Genomic DNA, 25879 nt, shown 5'->3' with positions numbered 1-25879 from the left:
GAAGGAATGCTGGCTTCTCCAAAGCTTGGCCACCTGCTTCAGCAAACACATTTGAGATGAAAAAGATTTTCAAATAAATAAACCCCCCCCCAAACAGATCATCACCAACATACACTTCATTATGACACATACACTGCAGGCACTTTGAATACCTTCCTACACTAGTGAGGTCTTTATCAAAGCCATGAAACACTTGCTTGGTTCCATCCTCACCCAGGAAACAACAGAAGCACACTGGTAAGTCACATTGACTTCAGCTTAAAGAGCAGTCCTCTGTTAAACTGAGGTATTGCTAATGAGGATGTGCAAACCCTTGTATGTTAGGTGTGCTAACTCTTCGGAGGAGCAGTGGTTACTGGGATAAATCAGTTTAGTTGTATAACACAACTGTTTTAGTTGCCCAACTACTTTCATTGTCCCGAATGTTTCTACTCTGTAACCCTGTGCTCTTATTTGAAGCATGGTTATTTGAAGGGTTTCATTTTTCTGAGTCCTTATTGCCTATTACCTTATTGCCTCTCTTCCCAAACTACTTCTTGCTTAATTACATTTTTCCTTTTGAAGATGCTGTGATATATTTCCCACGTTTTTCTTTCTATTTGCCATGTCCTGAGCTAGGGTGAAACTAACACTTGTTCTCTACTTTCCTATTTTTTTCCCCTTGTTCTTGTTTTTTGCATGATTTTGGGAAAGAATGTGTTACTTCGGGTTTATTTAAACTTGATTTTTTTTTCTTAAGGTAATAAGTCAAGGGTATTTAATGGCTCAAGGATCTGAAAACTGAAGAAAAAACCTAATGTTAAATTCATGACATAGTTTATGTCTCACAAGCACTGGCATTAGGAAAGCTGTCCATTTTTTCTATGAAAGATTCTGGGAAAGAACTGACAGTTATCTTGCTAATCTGTTGCATTTTCCTGCCGTAAATATGAGAGAGTGAAGCGGAGTAATGGGGTTTATAGATATGAGGTTTAATTCTATGTTTAGCAAAGGATTAGGAAAAGATAGGACCTTTTCCTTAGATCGTATTTAAGTGGCTTCTCAGGATGTTTACAACTTTTGTGCAGTGAACAAGATGTTCATGGTAAGAGCCATACACCTCCAGCAACTCATTTCTCAAGTTTAGTGGCAGAATATGGATACGAGATTGAGGAAGGTAGGAAGAGGTGGTTCCTCTTATGTTATTCTTTTCCTGAAAGTCTTGCCTACAATGAAAAGCTTTCAGAAGACCATCAATCCATCAGAAATGCCCTTCACTGCAGCAGGTCTGAGGGGATGATGGACTGCTTTCCACAAACCAGAAAACAACTCCTGATAAAGGCTGGCCTTTTCACAGGCTGAAACAGGTCTGTTGAAAGCTTGACAGCCGTGAGCAAATCAGATTCAAGTGAAGCAATGGTGTGCCTTGCAAAATAAATGTCACTGAATGGCATATATTTGTACACATGCTTGCTAAAGAAAAACTGCCCCCTATTTTCTCGCTTAAAGCCTGTATTTCCTCTGTAATGATAAACATCCTTCCCCAAACCATGTTCTATTAAGCACATCTAGAGCCATGTTTTGGCACACTGCATAACCCCATGGCTCAGACTCGGTATCTGTTGATGAATAGCCAGTGGTCATTTAGTTCTTTCAGCAAATCTTTGGAAAACATGAAAATCCCAATGAGTTGAAATGAAGCAGAGGAGAGAATAGATAAAGCCACGTTACAGAACTGCTGAAGTTGTGATCGCTCCAGCATCCTTCACTTACACTTAGTTCTTCTCAGCAAACTTAATTTGCACACACCCAATTAACACATACATGTTCGAAGCTCCCCTAGAGACAAATCCCTGTCAGAGGGTCAGCAGCTCAGTAAACCTGTGGCTCTTCTAATCCTTTAATTACAAAGAATGATATTTCTAATTGTTCTTAAGTCAAGATCAATGAACCAATGTTTGCCAACAAGATTGCTTCATTTTGTTTGAATTGTCATGGGAGGGATGAAAAGAAAATACTTTCTGGATGAATTATTCTCTTTTCTTCTTTTACTGTCATGTCTTTTGGTCCTGTGTTGTTCCCTGCAGAGCCAGTGAAAGATTGCACTACAAAACTCCATCCTTTAAACCTCAGAAGACACTGGGGAGGTCAACTTCTCTTGCTTTTCTCTAAAACCTGCTAACTGGCTTGTCACTTGTCCTGAGGATACTTTATGATACATCAGCTCTTGGGTTTTTCAGTTGTATACCTTATCCACAGAATTTCTTTCAACTTTCAGATACATGTAAATACATTTCCAGACTGCGTCTGTGATGTTGCAATGCTTTTCTGCAGTGTTATCTGAATAAAGCCCACCAAAAACCATCAGTGAACCTCCAGTTGTGTTTTGCAATTTTGACTAATTAAAATGTCATAATTTAGGGCACGGAGGAAGTCATTATAATCCTTGGGGAGCAGAAACCTTGACTGTGCCAGGATAAATCAGGCTGCAGCAAACCCAACCTATTTGATTTACTCAAGGTAAATCACATCAGCTCCTCACAAAGATGCTAGTTCACGCACAGCGACTTGCTTTAGTCTCAAAGCAGAGATCAGTAGAATAGATCCCACATTAATATAAATCAGTAATTCCCTCCAAACCTAAAAAGAGTAACATTTTAAATGTTTGATCTCAGATTGAGCTTAGCTGGGGGAAAAGACTACTAGAAACTGTGGCACAGCATTTGAGGTTTGGGGAGAAATCTCTTTTAACCATCATTTAGAAAAATATATGAGCATCCAGATATTTCTGAGTACTCTAGATATTACCAATATATAACTCCCTTTACATCTGGGGACTAAATACCCCTTTATTCATAATGGATAAATGATGTAGGTATTTTGGCATTCTCTGTCACTGCAGTGGGAAATGATGATATTCTTACTGCTTTCTATTCATACAGTAGGAGTTTTCAGGTTCAGATTTATCAATATATTGTATCCCATGTGTTTTCTGTTAGACCTTTTTCTTCAGTGACTTCTCATGCATGCAACCCCTTAGAAGAGAGGTGACTGGTTAAGTTGGTCAGTGCAGAATTTGGTCTACGACACCTATGGCAAGGTGCTGAGCTTCCTTTCCCCTCTAGAAATAACTCCAAGGAGTGACTAGAAATGGTGTTAGACCTTTCAAGAGTCCTTCTCTTCACCTGCTGCTCTTAATGACATTCCTACACAGTGCAGAGACTGCAGAGATTTGAAGTATTTCCCCATCCCTGTCATTGGGAATCTCATTCACCCATGAATGAGCTGGAAATCTGAACAGTTATGTAAAGAAAAAACCCTACTCATAGTCAGATTTGAAGGAGGAGCTTTAGCTGAACATGAGTTATATTTCAGGATGCACTGAAAGTTTTGGAGAATTTAGACAATACACATGTATTGACTGAGTAGAATCTCTTTATATATAACTTGTAACTTTTTTGGATTCTGAAGATTTATATAAAAACCAAATGCTAGCAGAAGGAAAGTTGCAATTTTTTGGTTGCATTTTTAAGCCCACTAAATGTTTCTTGCTTTACTACAAGTCCTGAGAAAAGTATATTTTATAAGTACTCCATAGATAGATAAACTTATTTAAGTGTATTTGAGGGTTGAACAACCAGGTTTGAGGGCACAGAAGGTATACTTCTGTCTTACAACAGTAATTTTGGTATAAATTACAATAGTATTTAGGTATAAATTTCAAATAATCATAAAAATACATTGTCACTTACCACTGTACAACATCACTGACACAGACACTAGCAGAATTACAATCATTTTAATCCAAAGACAAGAAGAAGTCATACAGCAGACTGGTGTTCCTGGAGAGTTAAATAAGTATTAGGCAGAATGTTACCTCTTGGAACTGGGAGTGGGAAAACATCAGCTTAGAAAATCATTGTTTTGTAGCCTGGCCATATTCCTGCTTGATACAATTTAGTTTTTACCCTTATAGTAAATACACATAGTACTGCAATGATGAACCTTATGTATCCTTCAGATTTTACCAGTTATGTCCTCTATAAACCTGACTAACACTATGTATTTCAGTATTTCTTTAGGTGAGCCAACAGACTCAGCCCCAGGCAGGGAAAGTCCATTTAGCAATATATTATGTGATCTAATGGGATGTTTAAACAATTCTCCACATTATGTTTAAAAGCAGATATTGTGAAACAATGTGTAAATAAAGAGACATTGTGGGATTACTTCTATTGAACCCAGTTTATCTGCGATCCATTATACCAATTTTCTTCACATCACAAAAATCTCTTCCACTTTGTAGTCAAATACTTACTCTAATCTTCATTGAGATTGATCTAATGTATCATATCTTTTCCTGATGTATCATATCTTTTCCTAAACTCTTATGTTGTTTAGAGCTTTAAGTTCTAGCTGTGCTTGTCCTTACAGAAATGTATGTAAGGAATTCTTCTGAAGCCTTGCACTAGTATTTATTAAATGACAGATAATAGACTGGCTTTGACCTACAGTCCCAGGTTTACAATGATATTATAAGTCAGGCACGGAATTTTTTACAGCCAAATAAATTAATGTTTCTTTATCAGTTTTCAAATATGTATCTACTGTTGATTATCTGCTCTCCTATTGTCAAATATTGCATTAATGTCTATTAAATTGTGATGTTTCATCAGGAAATCAGATTATAAATCTAACAGCTCTAAATATTTATAGTTTACTATCCCAAATCTCTTACCTATACTTCAGTCTACAACTCCACAATCCCAAATAGCTTATTCTACATTGTTTTCTTCCTGATTCCTGCATTATAGAGTACCTCTAGAAAGACTTACCTTGAGGGATATTATTCAAAAGCAGTTGGATGGAGGACAAATGGATTCCAGCAAACTCAGTACTAAGTTATTTATACCCACTTGGATATATACCTCACCCATGTGATCACTTCCTTTATCAAACCCACTTCAACATTTATTAATTAATTCTTTCATAAGATTCCTTAGAGTCATTATGTTCACAGTGTATTTTAGTAATGTAGCTCCTGCCATGTAAAGGATCTATACTGAGAACTCTGTTTGGCAGGTGCATTCACCGTGTAATAACTTTGCCTAATACTCTTGGCTGTAATTAAATAACAATCATCTGATTGTTATTAATCACTCACAAGATCTCTGAGGCATGTGAATATGGCTTTAATAGCTTAGCAAGAGGTAGTGTTCGGTGATGAAAGATGAGTGAAAATTTACACAGCTTTAAACACTGGCATTCCTCAGGGTTGAGAAGTTTTCTCTCATCTATCCACAGTGGCTTTGATCCAAAGCTGAGTGAAATCCAGGGGAAGGATGACTCAATGAGCTTTGGGAAGGCTTCTCCTCATGAGGAGTATGTGCTTTCTGCCAGGGTCAGACACAGCTGTCCTTCACAGACGCCATTAACAAAGGCAAACTGTCCACTGAGTTTTAGCATGGAGGAATGAGAAGTCCAACAAACTGGAAATTGTAGAAATACATCATAGGATCATAGAATCATAGAAGAATTGGGGTTGGAAAGGACCTTAAGATCATCTAGTTCCAGCCCTCCTACCAGGGACACCTCACACTAGCCCATGTCACCCAAGACTCCATCCAACCTGGCCTTGAACACTGCCATGTTGGATGGAGCACATACATGAACAGAAGGCTTGAGTCCTCCAAGACCTTCAGAAAGACCTTTGACACTGTCTTCCATAAGATCCTCATAGAGAAGCTGTTGATATATGGGCTGAATGAGCCCTGTGATGTGGGTTGAAAAGTGGCTGAACAGAGGGGCCCAGAGAGTGGTGATCAGAGGCACAAAATCTAGTTGGAGGCCAGTAACCTGTAGTGGAGGCCAGCAGTTGGTACAAGGTCCAGTGTTGATTAACATCTTCAATAATGAGCTGGATGCTGGGGCAGAGTGTACCCTCAGCAAGTTTGCAGGTGACACCAAACTGAGAGAAGTGGCTGATACAGCAGAGGGTCATGCTGCCACCCATAGGGACCTTAACAGACTAGAGAAATGGGCCAACAGGAACTTCATGAGGTCCAACAAGAAGAGCAAAGTCCTCCACATAGGGAAGTACAACCCCAGACACCAATATATGCTGGTGTCCAGCTCTGGGCTCCTCAGTATGAGACAGACATGGACAAACTTAAGACAATCCAAAGGGCCACAAAGACTTCTGTGTGAAAGTAACACTTGTCATCTCTCATATGAGGAGGGACTGAGAGAGCTGAGACTCTTCAACCTCAAGAAGGCTCAGGGGGATCTAATCAATGTATATAAATACCTCAAGGGAGGGTACCCAGTGACATGACAAGAGGTTCCCTCTGAACAACGGGAAGTGCTATTTTATTATGAGGGTGACTGGCCACTGCCATAGCTGCCCAGAGAGCTTGTGGAGCCTCCTTCTTACTCCCCTCTGTTGGAGATACTCCAAAGCCATTTGTACATGGCTTTGGAATCATGGACATTTGCATTCATTAGCTATTCGGGCAGGGTCATGAGTCCTCTGAGATCCTGATTTTCCCATACGGCACCATCATTTCTGTACTTCTGCCAAACACATACAGATGCTTTTCAGGACTAAAAGCCCTGGAATATGGTAAAAAAAAATACGTTTTTTGAAGGCAGAAAATGTGTTCTTTTTTTTTCATGGAACCTTGTTTTTTCATTCCTTCTCTTATTTTGAAGTTTTTCTCATTTTCATTATTCTTCTGGGAAAACCAAATGTGAGTAAAACTACTGTGACAAGAAGGTGTCATTCAGGACCATTAATCCTTTCTCAGCAGCCTCACAAGACACCCATTACTACATGGTATCTTCTAATTCAGTCCCCATGAACATGCTTGGGCAATAGATCCCAGGCCTTTCCAGGACCTTAGAGTGGAGATGGTTGTGACCTACCCCAGTGCCAGCCATGGCTGAGGTACAACCTATTGCACTACCCGGGTTAGCACTCTGTCCAGGGACTTGTATTCCTGAAGGAAAAACACAGAATGATTTCTTAAAAACACAAAGCGCCCTTTAGTGTGGAGACCAGTGCTACAACTCAGAGCTGATTGAATTTATTAAGCTAAAATTAAAACAATCTTTTAAAATGGAAGCCTTTCCCAAAAATACTTGTATTTTTGATATTATCTTTTTATTAAAACCTAAGAAAAAGTCACACTGACTTTAACGGTTGTTTTCTGCCCTTACGTTCTTGTTTTCATGTCCTTCTGCCTGAGCTCTCAGAAAACTTAATGATAAAAATGTAAGAAATAATATATATATATATTTTTGAATCATGTCTTCAGGTTTTAAGATGGTTTTGTGAGATTTAAAAGCAACAGTTGCACAAAGGTGTAATTGGCTCAGCTCCTTACAGCAGAACTGGTTTCCCTTGGGTGAGGAGAGGTGCTGCAGACCATCCTTCCACAGCACTGCAGTAATGTGGCTGTGTTCATATTCCTGATTCATACATTCTCTGTAGTGACATTCCTACCTCTTCCACTGGCCTAACATGCAGTGTCAACTGTAATTGGTGCTACTCCAATGTGACAGAAATGCTCCCCTCATGCTGTTGGGCACAACAGGGAAATGTATTTTGGAAGAGGGCTGCTGCATCCCACCTCTCCCTGGGGGCAACTTTCCTTATGGTGCCACCTTTCTTTTTGGCTTTATATTACTTTGAACACATATTTCTCCAGTGAAATATCAATGTGCACCAGCTGTAGTGCAAATAATCTTATTTTTTTGAAATATTAATGGCTTCATGGTGTATTTTGGGTCGGTATCAGCATCACATTGCTTTGGTGTAGTGAAATATAGGCTGCTGCAATTTGGTTATTCTTTCCTTTCTTTAGAGCTGCTTTTAGTTCACCAGAGGTGCACATAAGGCAGGAGGTGAATCTTGGTGAGTTCCCACAAATTTACCACAGAGTGAAAGCACAAGAGGTGTGAATCAATTTACTTGGTGAATCTCTGCACTTGATGAGTTGCTGAAGACTCTTGATTTGGAATAATGGATAATCTGCATGTGTTCAACACCAGGAAAGACCCTTCTTGTCTTCAGTATTTCAGCTTTTAAATTATCTTGTGTTTATTACTTTTAATTCTCTTAATTGTAAAGAAACTAGAATGAACTATTTGGTACCCAACCATATTCACTACCCAACCATATAAATATGCCTCATATAATTCAATTTTAAAGTCCTTTCAATGCTTTTATTATGGTTACATCATTTGTATAAAATACATCTGTTTTTACACATTAATTTTACAATGCCTTAATGGAAGACACATTTCTAGGTTAGCATATGGTTAATAGCTTGCCTTGTTATAAATATTTGCAAATAACATGTTGCATCCTCATTTTTACGCTGAGAAATGAGACAACTAAAACTGCCTCCAATCTTCCAATTCACAGGAAAATTCCCCAGTACTCTAGACTGACGTACAGATGTTTTTAAGGCATTTTTGTTTTAATGCTGGAAGAAGACGAAAAAACTGTTGTTAGAAGAGGTTTTACAAGGAAAATTAATAGAATTAATTTTAATTAATATAATAAATGAAATGATTTCCTTTTTAATACCTTAAAAAATCACTATCAGATAAAAGAGATACCTGATGAAAGACAGAAAATGCTCTGTGGGTATATAAATATTTTTGTTATAACTTCATTATAAAATATGTAGAGATACAAAGAGAAAATGTACTTACTTTGGGAGTAAGCAACTCTTTTGACTCTTGCACAGACATAATTTGCATTTCTCAAGAACCAGGAATAGTATTCAACACAGTACCTAAGGATGTAGTCAAGAGAGTAGTAGCTTGTTATCTTTCACAAGCACAGTTGTATGCACATCATGTTGCTAATACTGAGTATGGAAATGAAAAGCTAGAGTCTGATCTTAATGATGTTGTTAGATACTTGGAAAAATTCAGCTGAGCTTTATTCATGTAGTTTGAATACTGGAAGCTGGATCAGGTCTTAGTCAATTGGGTCTCAGCCAGCAGCTACGGATTCTCGGAAATAAACATTGGTGATTGAAAACTGTCATTTCTAAAAAGCCTGATGGAGTATTTTGAGCAGAGGGAGAAGGAAAAACTAGTGCCAGGCTTTACCTCATGCCTTCCTTCCTCGAATATCTTCTCTGGCCAACACAGAGGCACAGCTGAAAAAACCTACACAGCTCCATCACACAGGGATTGATCTTCTGCACTAGGAGAGTGACGGGAGGCGAGGTGACACGGGAGTCTTTGAGGATCACCTGTGAACACCCTAGAAAAAAAGGCAGCTCTGAACTAGTTCAAATGCTTCTCCCATTAGATGTCTTGCGACGCCTTATCTGGGCTATGAGAAACATGCAGGTTAATAAGCCCATGTAGGTGTCTTAAATCTGGGTGAAGCAGATAACTGAAAACAATACACAGCCTGACAGCTGCTCAAGAGAAAGCACAAATACTCTGTCCAACTTACTTATTATTTATCATTACTGGTTTGTTACCTAAAACCACACTGCTTTCATTTATCACAAATGTAAGGAACAGCTCTAAAGATGTAGTTTATTTATTATTACCTGTTTAGGTGGAGGTTCAGTTGCCACTGAAGCATCACTTTTCCACAGTGTAAACCAGCAGGGCAAAGAACAGCACCGTACGCTTGTTACATTTGATAGTTTCTCTTGCACATGCTACTTTAATGACAAATTCACTTCCAGCTCTTCATGCTTCTCTACCCTCACCCTCTAAATCTGAATCCCAGATTAAATATGATTGAGCTAATAAACAAACAGGCTTTCACTGTTCTCACCATCACTTTTTTTTAGCCTCATTAACAACATAAGCATGATTTATGCAGCGGTTACAGCTTTTTCTCTGTCTCTCTCTGTGTCTGTCAGCTTTCTTCTGCTTGCTTCTAGTGACTTGAATAATAAGTTCATTTCAGCCCAATTTTTAGGGACAGGTAAAGATTAGATAAATACATTCCTACAGGTTTCATTAAAACTGACAGGTAACTGAAGGAGAAAAGGTCAATCTTCTCCTGCAGTAAGAGGAACGTAGAAAAGAATTCTTTATTTTACTATTTGTCTGCCAGGAGCCAGCTGTTTAATCAGTGTGGTTTTCCTTCAAGTGACTACCATATTATTTTAACTTGAGAAAAATGCAGGGAAATGGTGTACCTGGCAATGACCTCCCTCTTCCCCTCTCTTGAGCCAGCTTAAAGGACAATATCTAGTTTACTCTGTTCATTGAATCTTCTGCCATCAGCAGCAAGAGATAAACATTTGAGCATCAAACATTTCATCCCAGCAGCAAATGCAGCTGTGCCAGACTGCAGAAAAAGTAATATAACAAAGTAGGTGATGGCAGCTTATAACAAAATCCTGAATTGCTATGTGGTTTTTCAGTGCCAAATACAATCTCTCTTCAGACTTCCTTTCTGTTATAGAAAAGAGAAAAGGAGGCAAGGTGAAAATGAGGGAAATTGAGAAAAGGTGAAGGAAACTTGAGGCTCTTTTCAGCTTTTCAGGGCTTCTTGTCATCATGTTAAGAGAAAAAACTAACATTTGACAAAGTCTTGGCTTCTCCAAAACATTGTCTGTCACACATCATCTTGTACCTTAGAGACCAACTGGGTTACGATAGGGCAGAATCAAGGCACTTGCTATCAAAAATAAACACAATATTTGCAATATGCTAAAAGAATACCAGGGCATGGCTAAAACAGGTCTGTAACCATGTCTCCTTTGCATATTTAATAGCCAAGCTCCGAGAAGGAGATGCTGTGTGTGAGGGCATGCTTTGAGCCACTAGTGAAGTCACTTGCCCTGCACATCACATCTGACCCTGGGGAGCTGCAAGCATATTGCACATCATGCAGTCCCTTGCATACAGCAGTCCTTCCAAAGGGGTGTCTCTCCTAATCAGCTCTCCAAATATAAAGGATATCTCTGCAAACACCACGGTGGGGCTCTGAAAAGATAACCAGGGACCAGCCTATGAGAGGGCACATTGTGAATCATATGGGTGTCCCCCTCACGTGCACCACTGGGGTGGAAGAGCCCGAATGTGCAGAGTGAAGGTGGCTGCAATGTGGCTTTGCCACTGTATAATTAGCAGCAGGCTTTGGCCATGTGCAGATAAAACTGCCCTACCTGCAGAGTATAATCCCTTTAGACAGTGTAATTGCATTTCCCAGTTCACATGTCTCACATGCTTTATAGCTTTGGGCCATCTTATGTTATGTGATAGGAGAGGTTATGGAGGTTAAATTTGGTCTAATGAAGTTCTGTTGAAATAAGCTTGAGTTGTCTAGTGCTGACAAGAAGTTTAATATAAAATGGCATTCATGGGCAGGAGGAAAATAAAGGCTATGCCAAGCTGAAAGAGATCCCTGTGATCCTATTTTTCTCCTGCCAGCACTTTCCAAGGTAGCAGGAGTCCTGGAGCAGTGGGCAGACACTTGATGCTCCCAAACTCATGGGCCCCTCTGCAAACTGATTGTGTGTCAAAGGCACTGCACAAATATCAGATATAATTTAGGGATGAACAAGAGAGCCCCCTTTTCTCTTAATCTTAGCAACGTTTCATAAATGTCATTAGGATTAGGCTTTGTCCACCTAGGACATTAGGATTAGCATTTGTAACACCTTGATTTTTTCCCACTCCATGGCACTTAGAAATTAATGATTTCTTGCTTTAATAAACACTCTTCATGCTAAGAACTGAACATCAGAGCGTGAGGCAATGAGGTTTTCATAAAAGTTGTCCATGAAAAGTAATGTTAGAGGTGCTGTGAATAATTAAAACTTGCTAAAGGCCACCCTCCAATGAATCTCAGTTTCCACTGCAGTGGGTACTTGCTATCCTGCCTAACAGGTGCTAAATACTTAATGCAAGCTATGTTTTGCCAGCAGAAATTCTGCTTTAACTAAATGTAAATTGAATGACTGCAGTTTCAATTTGGACTTATCTAGGTGGGAAAGAGAAGTCAAATAGAAAAGCTGCAAATTAAACAAATTGGTTTTAATTTTTGACAATCACTTGATTTTAAATTAATATTGCATTTACATAATGCTGTATTTATTTAATGCTGAAAATCCTAGTCAATTAGTGTGATATTTAATTTTATTTGGCTTGGATAGTATACTCACATCATTGTTGGAATGAAATTTTTCAGTGCTTCATATTAATGTTTTATAACTCTTCTGTAATTAATTTTTACTGTGAAATGTATTTTTTTTTTATTCAATTCACAAGTTCCTACAGATTTGGATTGAAATTTAGAAAAAATAGTTAAAAGTAGGAATTTCTGTCAGAACTTTCCTTTCTAAGGATTTTCTTTCCTAAGAGATCAAGTCACCCTAAAGGGGACAGAAGATGTAGGAACCACAGCTCCTTGTGCAGAGCTCTGCTCTTTTCTATTTGAAATTACCAAGTTACTGTCACGGGCAGATATTTCCCTGCTGCAGTAAACAGACTTTTCCATTTTTAACTCAGTATCACATCTCTCTGACACTGAGATTAAATTCTGCTGCCAGTGAAAAGCAATGATATGGCTACTGTGAATAATTCAGACTTACAATATCCCTCCCTGCATTCTCCAATATGCACAGTTGCATATTTTATCAGTTCACATAAGCTTTTGTGATTTAAGAAATGACTTCCTGGGATAATGTCTCAGACTTCAGAGTACTGTGGATGCCCTTCATTGCTTTATAATCCCACTGTTCAATTTATTTCCCCAAATGCATGACTGATGTATGCAGGCAGACAGCCTCTGTCATCCTGGTTTCTGACAGGGAGGCGTTTAGTGGCCCCATTCTTTGGTCTTATTGAAATCCATGCTTCCCAGCCTTCTCAAAAGGGGCTGGTTCCCAGTCCATGGTTCTTCAGGAACCATGGGAGTAGGGCTTCCCAACAGACAGATATCGTCACACGGGCAGACTCTGGACTGTGCACACCACAAGTTCAGTCACACACTCTAACAACATCCAGCTGGCTGGACATTATTTAACCCTCAAGTTGAACTCAACCAAAGCAAGAAAAGACATGAGAGAACTTTGGTTTTGTGCAGAAGTTTTGATGATGAGAATTACCATAGTGTATTCCTCTGCTCCCAGTAAAGATAAGATCAAGACAGGTCTCCCAGTAAGACCTAGTTCATCTGAAATTCTTCGTACCATCAAGAATGTCAAACTATATTCATGTGATGTGACGTTGACTTACTTTGTTTATGCAACCAATACATGTCATGGGGGGTGAGGACTCTGGTGCTTTGAACTCTTTCAACACAAGTAAAACGAAAGAAAGCTAGAAAAGGATATTTGACTTCCTATCTACATAGTTCAAAAATTCCCGTACCTTAAGAACTGCTCCTTGACTCAGTTTTCTCCTTGGAAACATGTCTCAGGAGATAGGGTTTTTACTGCACCGTTGTCAGTCCTCCCAGGCAATAGTTTCCTCTCCCTCTTCCATGACACTGCCTTTCTGCAGGACTTGTGTTTCTATGATCACTTGATGCTGTTGTCAAACCTTAATTTCCATAGTCAGTATTTTTACCTCTGATAACGTTATTTACTCCTGAAAATGGATACCCCACTGAGCTGTCTGCTCTCAAATGCTTTCTTTCATAATAGTATGGCTAAAAAAATAATTTAAAAGGGGAAAATAAAGATGACAAGCAGCACAACATACACTGATAAACTCAGCCAACCAGAGCAGGACTGAGAACCGTGAAAAACCTGATCAGAATCAGCAAAAGCTACAAAAGGTAACAGCACAGGGTCCTGGTCTTGGATTGTTGCAAGAGGAAACAACAGCAAAACCAAGGGAAAAAGCAAGTGACACCAAAGCTCTAAGATACTACTAAGATACTACTGCTCACCTACTATGTGACTATTCCCAGTAGCAGAAAAATTGAAGATTTGTGAAAAAATCTGACTCAAATATGTTTTGCTTCCCTAAAAACACTTCACAGGCAAGTAAAGTTGTGTTGGAATTCAGCAACAAGTCAAGAAAAGTCAGTACTCAAAATATCATTAGAAATGATGAGATTAGCAGGGAATCCAGGCTACAACTTGTGTCATAAACCTCCAAGTAATTCCAAAATGAAGGCGGAGGGTTGCCTGCACAGAGCCAGGGAACTAGCTGCATCCCTGATGCTCTGGGTCAGCTCCACTAGCAGGGAAGGACCACCAGGCTGCAGAGTTTCCCTTCATGCAAAAACCTGCTGCTGCTGCTCAAGTTTTCCCTTTGCCTCTCCTGTTTTGACAGGCAAAATATCAGCTGCAGTTTTCTCTTAGTCATATTTATTAGGAATCCATATCAAAGACCCACGATTTCCTTTGACAATACCAGAATGGTGCCATTTATTTTCCGTGTTTCCTACTAATCCATCACAAACCATGTAATCATTTGTCATTGCTCTCCTCGCCTACCGTCCTTCAGAATTTTCAGGCTTTTATTTGTTCTTATTATCATTAAATCTTTTGTTGTTGTTGTATTTCCTAAATGTCCAAACAAAGCTTTGAAAAAGTATTAGTTGACTGGCATTTTACTTCTTTAGACTCCTCTAGTATCCAATCTAAATGAAGATCCCTGCAATTTTGTCCTATATTTTATCTTTGCACTACTATGATCTCTTAGACAGTGGCCGCACAGAAACACAAGCAGCTGAGGGATAGATTTCAAATTCATAGAATTACAGAATCATAGAACAGTTTGGGTTGGAAAAGACCTTAAAATAATCCATAATCCATGACTAAGATTATCCCTGCCATGGGCAGGGATGCCTCACACTAAACCATATCACCCAAGACTCCATCCAACCTGGCCTTGAACACTGCCAGGGATGGAGCATTTACTGCTTCCTTGGGCAACCTATTTCAGTGCCTCATCATCCTCACAGTAAAATTCTCTCTTGGCACTCCTCACCACCCAGCAAGACTCCTATTTCCACTCAATTGTGGTAGCAGCAAAGTCAACTTCAGTGCAGGGATCAAGAAGAGCCTCTTCCCAGAGCATCCCATGAGCTCTCAGCTCCACTACAGCTCTAAACATTCAAACTGGTAGGACACAGCCATAATGCCAGAAAACCTTGGAACTGTGTGATAGGACATTTCACAGTAACCTCAGTGGTAGCTTCCAAATTTCTCTTCCTATTTTGCTGCACCAAACAGCAGACAATCACCGTCTAGGTCTGGAGTACAGGCACTTAGATTTTATCTGGATCCCAGGACAGGCAGTCTGAATTTTTCCTTCAGTATAAAAACATTACAACACTAATGTGCTTTCCATATTAGCAGCAGTGCTGGAACATACATGCCAATGTATACCTCAAATTGTCTTCCTTAACTACCATGTTAGTGGGGAGCATATAACCACAAAGTGTAATTAATGTACATGCAACGTCAGCTGTGCCTTGCCTGCTGTTCAGCTGGACAAAGTGGCTGGGTTTCCAGTGTAACCACTGAGGGTGAGGACACCAGACTGGGTGGAAAGAGCCAAGAGTACTAAAGATGTCTACAGGATGGGGTGCATTTTACCTAGTTTTTAGGTGTCTGTGATGCTGGCACCTAGAGATGAACCAGCTGTCTTCTTTCCCCAACACTGAGATGTGTGGCTGAGATTTATTCCTGTTGCACTCCTGAACTCTGCTCCTACTTTGTTAATTTGGGTGTAGGTAGCCTGGACTCAGACACACACACATGCTCAGCATCCAAAGTACGTTCAGACTCTCCTTTGGCATTGAATCAGGTCCACTTTTTCAAAGCATCTAATCTCTTATTAAACATTTATCTGTAAATATAATTTTATTGCTAACATGAGTATATTATACTTCTAAGTGGAGTGACACATTGCCTTATATTAACTCTTAGTTTCTAACTCTGTATTTGATGCTTTAAAGGAAGAAGTCAGATTTCCTGAAAACCTAGTCATAAAGATCCTTCTTTAGCTGAGGAGGAATTCTGTAGCATTGTAAATTCAGAGCAATTCTGTAGATTCCATGCAGCACAGACTGACTTAATAATTTTACTTGTACTGATAGGAAGATTAAAGCATGATACTTGCATTCAGAATGAATGAATTTTCATAGAATCATAGGATAGTTAGGGTTGGAAAGGACCTTAAGATCATCTAGTTCCAACCCCCCTGCCATGAGCAGGGACACCACACACTAAACTATGTCGCCCAAGGCTCTGTCCAGCCTGGCCTTGAACACCTCCAGGGTTGGAGCATTCACAACTTCCTTGGGCAACCTATTCCAGTGCCTCAGCACCCTCACTGTGAAGAACTTCTTCCTTATAGCTAACCTATCTATCAGGTTCTCTGACAATCAGTCCATGTTAAAATTGACACATGGGATACATATGTTAATTCTATCACATCAGTGATACATATTCTAGATTCTCATATAGAATACAAATTTCTATTTTGAATGTGTGGTTGTGTATGATTCTCAAACAAATATGGAAGCAGTCCCTTTTAGACATTTTGGGTGTTTTACATGAATAAAATATCATGTAAATGAAATATATATGTTGCTTCTGTGTGGAAAAGCTTACGTGTATTGATATACTTTCAAACATGCTACTATTTTTGCTGCATGAGGTGCAACTACTTACTGGTAGCTGAGTAAAGTTTCAGGCTCACACCAGGCCTGTAGGGTGCCACAGACAGCACTGCAGAAGGCAAATCTGAGGGAGAGAAAAGAATATAACTTGCCTTAATGTCTTTAAAAAATAAAGAAGGAAAAAAACCCCTCTGAAGTCACAAACCACTAATAAACACTTACATAGACATTGACATGTAAATACATTCACAGTCACCTATTTCTATAAATGCTATTTTCCATTTCATAAGTGTTCCACTGACATACTTTGTTGTTATCCCAGATCAATCTCACCTGGCTCTGTTTGCATCAGTTTGCTGGTTTCTTGAGGAGACACTGTCTGCATCCAAAATGCATCCGTGTCATCTGTGGGAACAGAAAGACACGTGCTTCATGCCATTCGGGATATTTGTTATTTAGCTGTCCACTGAGAAGTATTGCTCCTTCACCCAGCACTTCCAGTGGCATATAAAAATGTCAAGATGAAAAAGGAAGGGCAAAAGCTGTACTTTGCCAGATCTTGACAAGTTTATGGGCTAGGAAAGGTAGGATATAAAGAAGGTACATTAGTGGAGACCAAGAGAAGCAGCTCTATATTGCTTTTCCACAGCTCTGTTCACCAAATTTGGAGCAACATGTGAGGGAAGACCTGGATGGCAGAAGTGTCCATGTGGAGCAAGACTTAGTTTTTCCCCAGAGGATAAGAAACTACTGGATATACTCTATAACTGATTTTAGCACTTGTGCAATGAAGACCCAGAGTGGGTCTCCCTGAAGGGCCTCCTAATGTGGTTTCAGCTTTTGGCCAAACCTCAGCACTATCAATCAGGTAAAGCTGGTGTCGGTCCTCCTCACTGTACTCACTGGGGCTGGGCTGCAGGGCTGGTGGTGGGGTCGAGCTCCCCGCTGCAGTCAGAGGGGGTCCAGCTGTGCCAAATGGTCCGGAAGCATCCACATGAGGTGGTGGAAACCCCAATCCTTTCACTCCAACCGTCTTTGGCCATGGTGGGAATATCGAGGTGCCAATTTCCTTCTCTTTCTGGGCAAAAGGGATCCTGGTAGCTAGAGAAGCAGGAGAGGTAGAGGGAGAGCACCAACAACCCACTGTGGATGCCAATGCCCCATGGCAGCAGCAAGCATAGCACACTGGGGAACAACATGTAAGAAAACAAAAGAAGAAACTGAAATATTCCTGCAAATTCGGGGTTTTTTCTTCACATAAATTATATTTATTTCCTAAGCTGCTTCACTACAGAGGAAAGAGGTGGAAGGTCTTGTTTAGGTGAAGGGGAGCAGGGAGGTACTGGAGGGCAGATACTGGAAGTTGAGAATTGATGACGATTTGTGGCAGGAATGACACTCGGGGCTAGAAATGATACTAAAGGCTGGTGTGCTGTAAAGTATATTAAAAGAGATTATAAAAAGACAGCAGACCGACTAGAGAAAATGTAGTAATTTTATTGTAGAACAATGCAGATGAAGTGATGAGGAGGCATGAAGTCAAGGTCTGAATTTCTCTTGGCTTCTACTACATGCAGGCAAGTGTGAAGCCTTCTTTTTGGCTTTCAAACAGAGGCAGACTAACACTTTTCTATCTTGTAGCCCTGTGGTGAAGATAAGTGTACTGAAATTATGAAATGTTCAGGTACTCACAACTGGAAATCCTATAAAGTCAAAGACAGAGAAAAATACAGGGAAAAAAAAGATAATAAAAAAGGAGAAGAAACAGTTTAATCTATCCTTCTGTTTGCTTAAAACCAACAACCATTTTTTCTTTACTTGCCTGCCTCGTTAGAAAACTTCTTTTTATAATAAAATGGCTTTTTTACAATAGTTTTTCTATCCTCCAGCTATTCAATGCTTTACTGACCTGATCTTCTGCTGTTTTGGGCAAGCTTTTATCTTACTCTGTAATTGTAATTCAACATCAAGGTGCTGAGCAGCAAACATACATGGTCACTTGTCAAGACTTTAATCAAGGAGAACATAAATTTAGGTCTGACAATATTTGCTCACTTGTAAATGTCCACACTTGTTCTGCTGATGGATCCACTGTTTTGTTTGGGTCTTCCTGTAATCTCATGACACTTGAAAAACTCGAATCTAGATCTTTGAGGTATGAGAAGAGAGGGTTAGAATGCTCACCATCCATTGCGTATTGCGTGACAAAAAGGAAACCATTCAGGTTCTGGTAGAATAGAAACAACTGTTGTCTTCTTTAAGGAAAGTAATTTTTGGCAAAAAGTGTTATGTTTTAGCAGAAGCATCCTACAGCTTTCAGCAGAGGTAAACTGGCCACTGGTTTCACTACCTATCTGCCTGTTCTAACCAAGCACTGAAAATGAGAAATAGTCATGGGCAGTAATGTGAGGGGAGCATCTGAAGTGCAGCTCAACCTAGCAAATCAGTGTTGGATGGACGAGTCACACAGCACAGAATACATCCAACTCCTTTCTGAAGGTAACTCATGTGAAGCTAGGAGGTTATTTGTGCTGAGAGCTATGGAAGGTATGGTTTAGGTTAACTGGAAGTGTCCTCAGCAAAGTGGGGTTAGTTTTGCTAGTTCCTCCACTAGCAGAGCTTGTGTCTAATGATTTAAAAGTTTGTGAACTTTGCTTATATTTATAATATAAATATTATAGTAAACTTCTAACAATATAAAATATTATTCTATTTTAATGATAATAAAAGCTGTAATAATGTGTACATATATAAAAAATAATATGAAATAATATTTTAATATTTTTACATTATGAAGGTAGCATATTCATTGCAAGTGCTACCTGGGCATGTTGTTCACTGTTGTTGCTGTTTCCTTTTATTCCTCAGGATTTACTTACCCAGGTCAGCAGACGTGTTACTGGAAAATGTGTAATTAATAGCAGGGGACTTCTCCAGCAATTCCCAAAAGTCAGACAGATTTCTCCCTGCAAATAGAAGTGATTACAAATATCAAGAAAAGCTTCTTTCTAAATGTAAATCATCACTGAGAATAAGTAGGGCAATATTTTGGGGTAGAATAGTTTTACCTGTCTGCCCTGCCATCACACAGATGTAGATACAATCTGAATCATTACTCTGACGCACTAAAAGGCAAAAAAAATGGAAACCAGGTCATTGCTGCCAGTTTTCTTTGCATGATACTATCTTGAACAGTTGAAAACACAAACACAAAATGGTATGTGGCTACTGCAGCTTCCTTCTGACCTGATTTTTGGTAAAAACCTTGAAGTAGCATCCAATCCAAATGCTAATAGTTCCATGGAAAATGATTCTATGTAATTAAAAGTGTAAATGACAAGAGTTTTTACATGGAAAATAGATTTCTTAAGATAATACAGCCCATAATTCTTCTTTGAGAATCACAATTTCCCAAATACCAGTATTAATAGTAATCACTCGAACTTTCAAACTGAACATAGCTGCTAATAGAAATACTCATGTCTCTATATTATATATATCCACATTATATATGTATCTTGTTCATGCTTTGCAAGAAAAATGCTGCCGAATAAGAGCAATGGGCTTTTATACACATTTCTATGCTTGTTTCCACACCAGGAGTAAATCAGACAAATAAGACAATGACAAATATTAAAAGGAAATGCAAACCTGAGAGAATAGAAGTGGATTTGAAAATTTCTGTGAGATAACTGCTGGAGTTTCCAACAATATCAACAAGTAAAGCTGTAAAATCTGGACAACAAAACAGAGAAAGTTTATGATTGAAAACACATATTCTATCATCTCTGCTAAGTCAAAAAATCACTTTTATATGTGATCATATTTCGGATATATGCTTGTACATGACAATTGTTAAAATATTTTAAGCTTCAAAATGTTTCTGCTGGATTGCAGAGGACTTAAGAAGCCATTGTTATACTCTGCAGAAACATATATAAAAGATGACATCCAAACTAGCACAAAGAAGGAGATCCAAAGCCTGTAGGCTCTGTCTGCAATAGCTGCCTGTCTGCCATGTAGAACCATCCAGGAGGTATCTGATTGTCTCCTCTGAGGTTTACTTCAGACATACTGATGTTGTTGTTAACTAAAATCTGGGTATTGGTGGTATGTTGTTATGTCTTTTTCATAACAGGTTCCAGCAGTAACAGTTCTCACTGAGGGAGTGACAGATGTGAGGCCTGTTGGGCCCTGAATTCTTTCTGCTTGGGAGGATGCTCTGACCACAGAGATGATCTGGATTTGGGGCAGAAAGTTTAAAGTTTCTCCATTATCCTCCGAGGAAGACAGGGTCATTATGCAATAAGGCTTGTGAGAGGTGTGGGTCCAGAAAAAGCCATGAAAGCCATCGTGGCTCATGTGTGGTCATCACATGAAGCTTAGAGACTCCAGGTTCTGGTCACTAGCTGCTGAGAGACTCTTGATATCTTACATTAACCAGCCATAGAATGTTAAATACTGTGAGATCAGGGGTGTGAATGAGGATTGCAGGTGAAGCATTTACCCAACAGCATTTTACACTCCATTAAATAGCCCTATGAAGATGTTAATCCTTGCTTTTCACTCTAGGGCTCATTGGAGTTATTGGAGACTATTGGTGTAGAGTAAACCTCATTCATCTCATGTGGGTCATCTGAGGAGGGTGAAAGTGGCTGTGTTGTGTCTCCTGCACTGCTTTTTGGCTGTGTTGTGTCTCCTGCACTGCCTTTTGTGTTCTGAGGAGGAAAAGGGAGGTTTTCCTGCTGGGTGAACCACACAAGTCGCTTGACTGATGGCTCCATTCCAGTCTGGCTGGCTGGGTGCAGCCCTCTGAGGCTGAGTTCAGTGAACCTCCCCCAAAGTTCAGAGCAGCCACTTGTCATGAGTTATAGCTGTTGACTTCAGTAAGGTGATGCTACTCATAAGGATGAAGTCTGCAGGATTCAGGCTACAGTTTACAACTCCAAAGGAAATAATTAATCTTAAGCACATGCAATTGCAAACCTCTCTTGTGTACCCACCTGTCAAGTCATTTGTCACATTGTTCAAGCAGTAGCAGTAATTCATAGGGAACTTGCCAGGGTCAACATTTTTCACATTAGAAACTGTAGGGAGAGACAGAGAAAAATCAGTATCTTGCTGCACAGGCTGTGTGAGAGAAAATGCCCCGGCACAAAGCACCAAGACACTCACTGTTATAAATGGTGACTGATACTTTGTGGAAGGCAAATGAGCTGTAAGACGTGACACTCAGCAAGGAGAAGAGTTTTTTGGTACCTGCAGAAACACATACCCATGTTATTAGTGGTTGAAACAGATGATGAGAACAGCATGTTTTGGCTCAGCTCATTTATGAGACAGGCTGAGAGAGTTGGGGTTGTTCAGCCTGGAGAACAGAAGGCTCTGGGGAGACCTTAGAGCCAATTCCAGTACCTAAAGAAGTACTGAGAGAAAGCTGGAGAGGGGTTTTTTATAAGAGCATGTAGGGACAGGACAAAGGGTAAAGGCTTTAAACTGAAAAAGGGTAGATTTAGATTAGATAGAAGGAATAAATTCTTCACTATTAGTCTGGTGAGGTGCTGGCACAGGGTGCGCAGAGAAGCTGTGTCTGCCCCATCCCTGGCAGTGTTCAAGGCCAGGTTGGACACAGGGGCTTTGAGCAACCTGCTCTAGTGGAAGGTGTCCCTGCCTGTGGCAGGGGGTTGGAACTGGATGATTTTTAAGGCCATTTCCAACCCAAACCATTCTATGATTTAATTTCTAAAAGACTTCTGATGTGCAGATACTATACAGTTGCCTGAGATTCAATTCTTCCTCATTTCCACTGAGGAAAGGATCACTTGTATTATTATTATTTACTTCTTTTTTTAATTCAAACCTACACTGGATTGTAAAGTGCTTTCTAACAGCATCCCATAAGTAACTATGTTGTATCTATATGCAAACACACACTACTTTCTAAACTCTTTGAGGCAGACAGCTAACTGCATTGTAAATGTGCAAGGACAACGTGGTCCTAGAATCAATTCTGGAGGCAGACAGCATGCATTTATGGCTTCTCCTGCTAATACCATTAGTCCTTTATCTCATTCATCACCAGGCTGACAGCCCGTGTGACCTGCCCAGCCTTGTCCCGTTACCTCTGAGCGCTGTGTTCAGCATCCCATTCACCAGCTCTGTCAGGTTAATAGCAGCCAGATCCACAGACTTTGCAGGCAGCTCTGAAACAGAAGGGCTCTCTGAGCAGATGGCTGCACAGGGTGCAAGGAGACGGCCATTCATCCCCTGCTTATATATGGAAAAACTCTTCCAGAATGGGAAAAACGGAATGAGCAAATTAAGTATTGGAATACACTAAAAATAATAAAACAGTAGTGAGAAAATAAAGATGCCAGGAGTGTAAAGAGGAGGCTGGAAAACAGCAAGGTCAAGCAGGCAGTGCAAGGCCAGGCCAACACTGAGGTTGGGCTCTTGGTCACCTCTTCCCTTGAGTGTGCCCTTGGGGGGCTGCCAGGGAGCAGAGCCAGTCCTGGCGTTTGGGTGCCCTCTCGTGCCAGGCGGTGGGTATTTAACTGAGGAGGAGAAAGTGCCTGGGAAAGGTCCCTCTTTCCCAAGTGCTACATGGAACTGGGAAGAAAATACAGATCTGGTTCTTTTTTCAGCTACCTCGATGGCTACACTGCCACTACAGAATAAACGGACTGCAGCTGAATCACACTGCTTCTTTCCAAGTGTTTTCTTTCTGTCGATGTTGCTTATTTGTTTTTCCCAAGTTGAAATTTCTGAAGATGTTCTTCTGCTTCCCTCCCACAAAGGCATGCAGAGGCAGAGCAGTGTGTGTGCAAGGAGGGAGGCCTGCGTGTGCGTGACAGAGAGAGAGAAAACAGAGCAGGATGGAAGCAGAAGCACAGAAAGCAGAGATGAGAACAAAATCAAATCTGGGGATAAATACAATTTTCCAATGACATCAGTATTATTTTTAACCAACTCAAAGCTGCATCCCAGGGCTGGAAGCAGGGCTTGTCCATAGCGTGGAAGAGAGAAAAACAAGAGAGGAACCCATCTGCTGACATGCCCAGCACAATACGTCCACTCTCATCAGCACCCCCACACAGGGTCTCTTGGTGTGCTGCTTGTTACCTGCGGTAGCCAGCACTGCCACTTGCTTCTCTTTCTTATTTTCTCTTCTTACGCATGAAGCTGTGAAGTGAAGAAAGAGGCTGAGAAACAGTTTTCCATCTTGAACCCTCTGCCTAGGTTACTTTGCTGCTCTATTCATCATAGCTCAGAAACTGACGGATATCAGCACTGCAAAGCAGCCCACTGAGTATCTACAACAGCAGCCCATCAGGTGCCTAAGAATAAGGATGTGTTAAAGGACCAGCCAGATCCTTTAGGTGCCAGCTAATGAAAGAAAACAGATTAAATATCTGAGTTTGCCCCCTTAACTCGAGAATCCAAAGAAAAACAATATTGGCAAACTGTTGTAGAGATCTGCACCAAACACTGACTGCAAGGTACATATATATATAATATATATACACATATGTATGTATAAGTATAACAAGGCCAACTCTAAACAAGTCTTCACAGAGCATGCACATGTTTGCTATTCAGAGCAGTCATTCAACTGAGCACTGTTCTCAAGAGCTGTGTTGCAGGAGAAATTAACTAGAGCTGGGCTTGGGACATAGGAATGACTTCCTGGGACTCACTCTGTGCAAAGCAAACCCAAGATGCAGAGCAGTGATTTAGACATCACAAGACACACTGAAGTGCAGGGCTTTGGTGATCAGGTTCCTTATCCCATCAGTAGAGAGCTGAGTGCCTCCAAAGTATAATCTAGAAGGCTCTCCAAATGAGCCATTGATAGCAAATGCTACAGTGCCATCCCCTCTGAAGGTTCAGCTTCTCAATCCATTCAAGCTCCCCAGAGAGATGTCCTCTCTTGGGAGCTGGTGGTGAGGGTCCACCTCAGCCATGGTGATGGTCCTCTCTGTGTTAAAACCTAACAGGCAGAGCTCTCACCAGAGAATAGGAAACCTGGGTTCAGCTTCCTCTTCAGAAAGATTAAACCTGTAGGGCTGAAAGCAGCAGAAGAAAGAGATGTGCCTGCATGGTCTGGCTGTTCATATCTAGATTGGTGAAACCTGGGTGCTTGTCCTTACTGATCCAAAAATCTATTCCTTGTACAGAAGATGATCCCTGGGTACATTTCTCCTTCTCTCTTTATAAATATATATAAAGGCAAAATACCCTGTAGACAATCCGTTATACAAGGCCTGTAAATCCTGACTCCTTATACAGTGCTTGTCAGCTGTATTAACAACTCACTTTATACGACCTAAATTTGGAGGGGCAATATAGGCAGCAGGAGCTCTTCCAACCATCTCTCTCTTTCCATACAAACCTTTCTGACTCCAGATTCATGGCATGGGATCCAAGAGTAGACCTTTGTCATCCCCTGGTCAGCCCTGCTGAATGGCACCAGCCCTGGAGATCCAGCCCATCAGCCTTGCCTATGCAGGGTGAAAGAACCAAGCCTGCCTCTGATGTGGAAATGGGGCTGTGGAAGCAACTTGGAAAGAGATACCCTGGGAGCACCAAACCATCATGCTTACCTGTGTTGAAAACCAGAAAGAGACACAGAAATCCCAGGCTCATCTTCGCTGCCACATGCCAGCAGAACCACTGCATTATGGACTCTGACTTCCAGCAGGTTTGGCTGCTCTAGGAAAAAGAAATACTATTTTAGTGGTGTTAAACTTTGTAGTATTGTGTGATCCTGTCCAATCCTGGTCCCAGAATGATGTGACCATAAGAGAATTATTAGGTCTCTGGGATGCAGAGTAAAGACTGGTGGCATAAAAGGTAAAGAATTAGAAGTCACACAATCAGTATTTTCTCTGTGTGTGTTGGTCTCATGAGTTTAGTAACTCAATTTTTGAGTCCTATGTCAGGGGCCTACAAGGATGCCTGAGAGTGACTTCATCAGGGACTGTAGCGATAGGACAAGGGGTGATGGGCTTAAGATAAGACAAGGGAAGTTCAGGTTAGACATAAGGAAGAAGTTCTTTACTGTGAGGGTGCTGAGGCACTGGAACGGGCTGCCCAAAGAAGTGGTAAATGCTCCATCCCTGGCAGTGTTCAAGGCCAGGTTGGGCAGAGCCTTGGGCGACATGGTCTAGTGTGAAGCATCCCTGCCCATGGCTGGGATAATCTTAGTCATGGATTATGGATTATTTTAAGGTCCTTTCCAACCCTAGCTATTCTATGGTCCTATATAACTGTGGCTTTGGTGGGACTTGGTAAAGTCATCTACACAATCCTCTTCTATGG

At 40.5% G+C, this 25879-nt stretch overlaps 2 protein-coding genes across 2 annotated transcripts in view; both read right to left on the bottom strand.

Annotated features, from left to right (window-relative positions):
- OC90 (otoconin 90) overlaps window positions 1-3777 on the bottom strand; it is a 20441-nt gene extending 16664 nt beyond the window's left edge. Inside the window, exons 1-2 of the mRNA XM_010020406.1 lie at window positions 3732-3777; window positions 1-36 (exon numbers count right to left, since the gene is read on the bottom strand). Of these exons, the coding sequence (XP_010018708.1) occupies window positions 1-36; window positions 3732-3777 (82 nt within the window). The remainder of the gene's footprint in view (window positions 37-3731) is intronic.
- A 4647-nt stretch (window positions 3778-8424) lies between these two features.
- HHLA1 (HERV-H LTR-associating 1) lies at window positions 8425-25204 on the bottom strand. Its single transcript, XM_010020405.1, has 14 exons — window positions 25162-25204; window positions 23681-23740; window positions 22681-22761; window positions 21734-21817; window positions 21562-21645; window positions 20210-20293; window positions 19627-19683; window positions 19438-19524; window positions 17462-17659; window positions 16892-16963; window positions 16611-16682; window positions 9106-9262; window positions 8701-8783; window positions 8425-8468 (listed from the first exon to the last, which is right to left on the bottom strand). The coding sequence occupies exons 1-14, from the start codon at window positions 25202-25204 to the stop codon at window positions 8425-8427; spliced, it is 1206 nt and encodes a 401-aa protein (XP_010018707.1).
- Between the last annotated feature and the right edge of the window lie 675 nt (window positions 25205-25879).

This window comes from Nestor notabilis, unplaced genomic scaffold (assembly GCF_000696875.1).
Source record: "Nestor notabilis isolate BGI_N333 unplaced genomic scaffold, ASM69687v1 scaffold8148, whole genome shotgun sequence".
In the NCBI taxonomy this organism is placed as follows: Eukaryota; Metazoa; Chordata; class Aves; order Psittaciformes; family Psittacidae; genus Nestor; species Nestor notabilis.
Note: the sequence above shows the minus strand (reverse complement) of the source record. Positions and strands in the feature narration are given on the sequence as shown.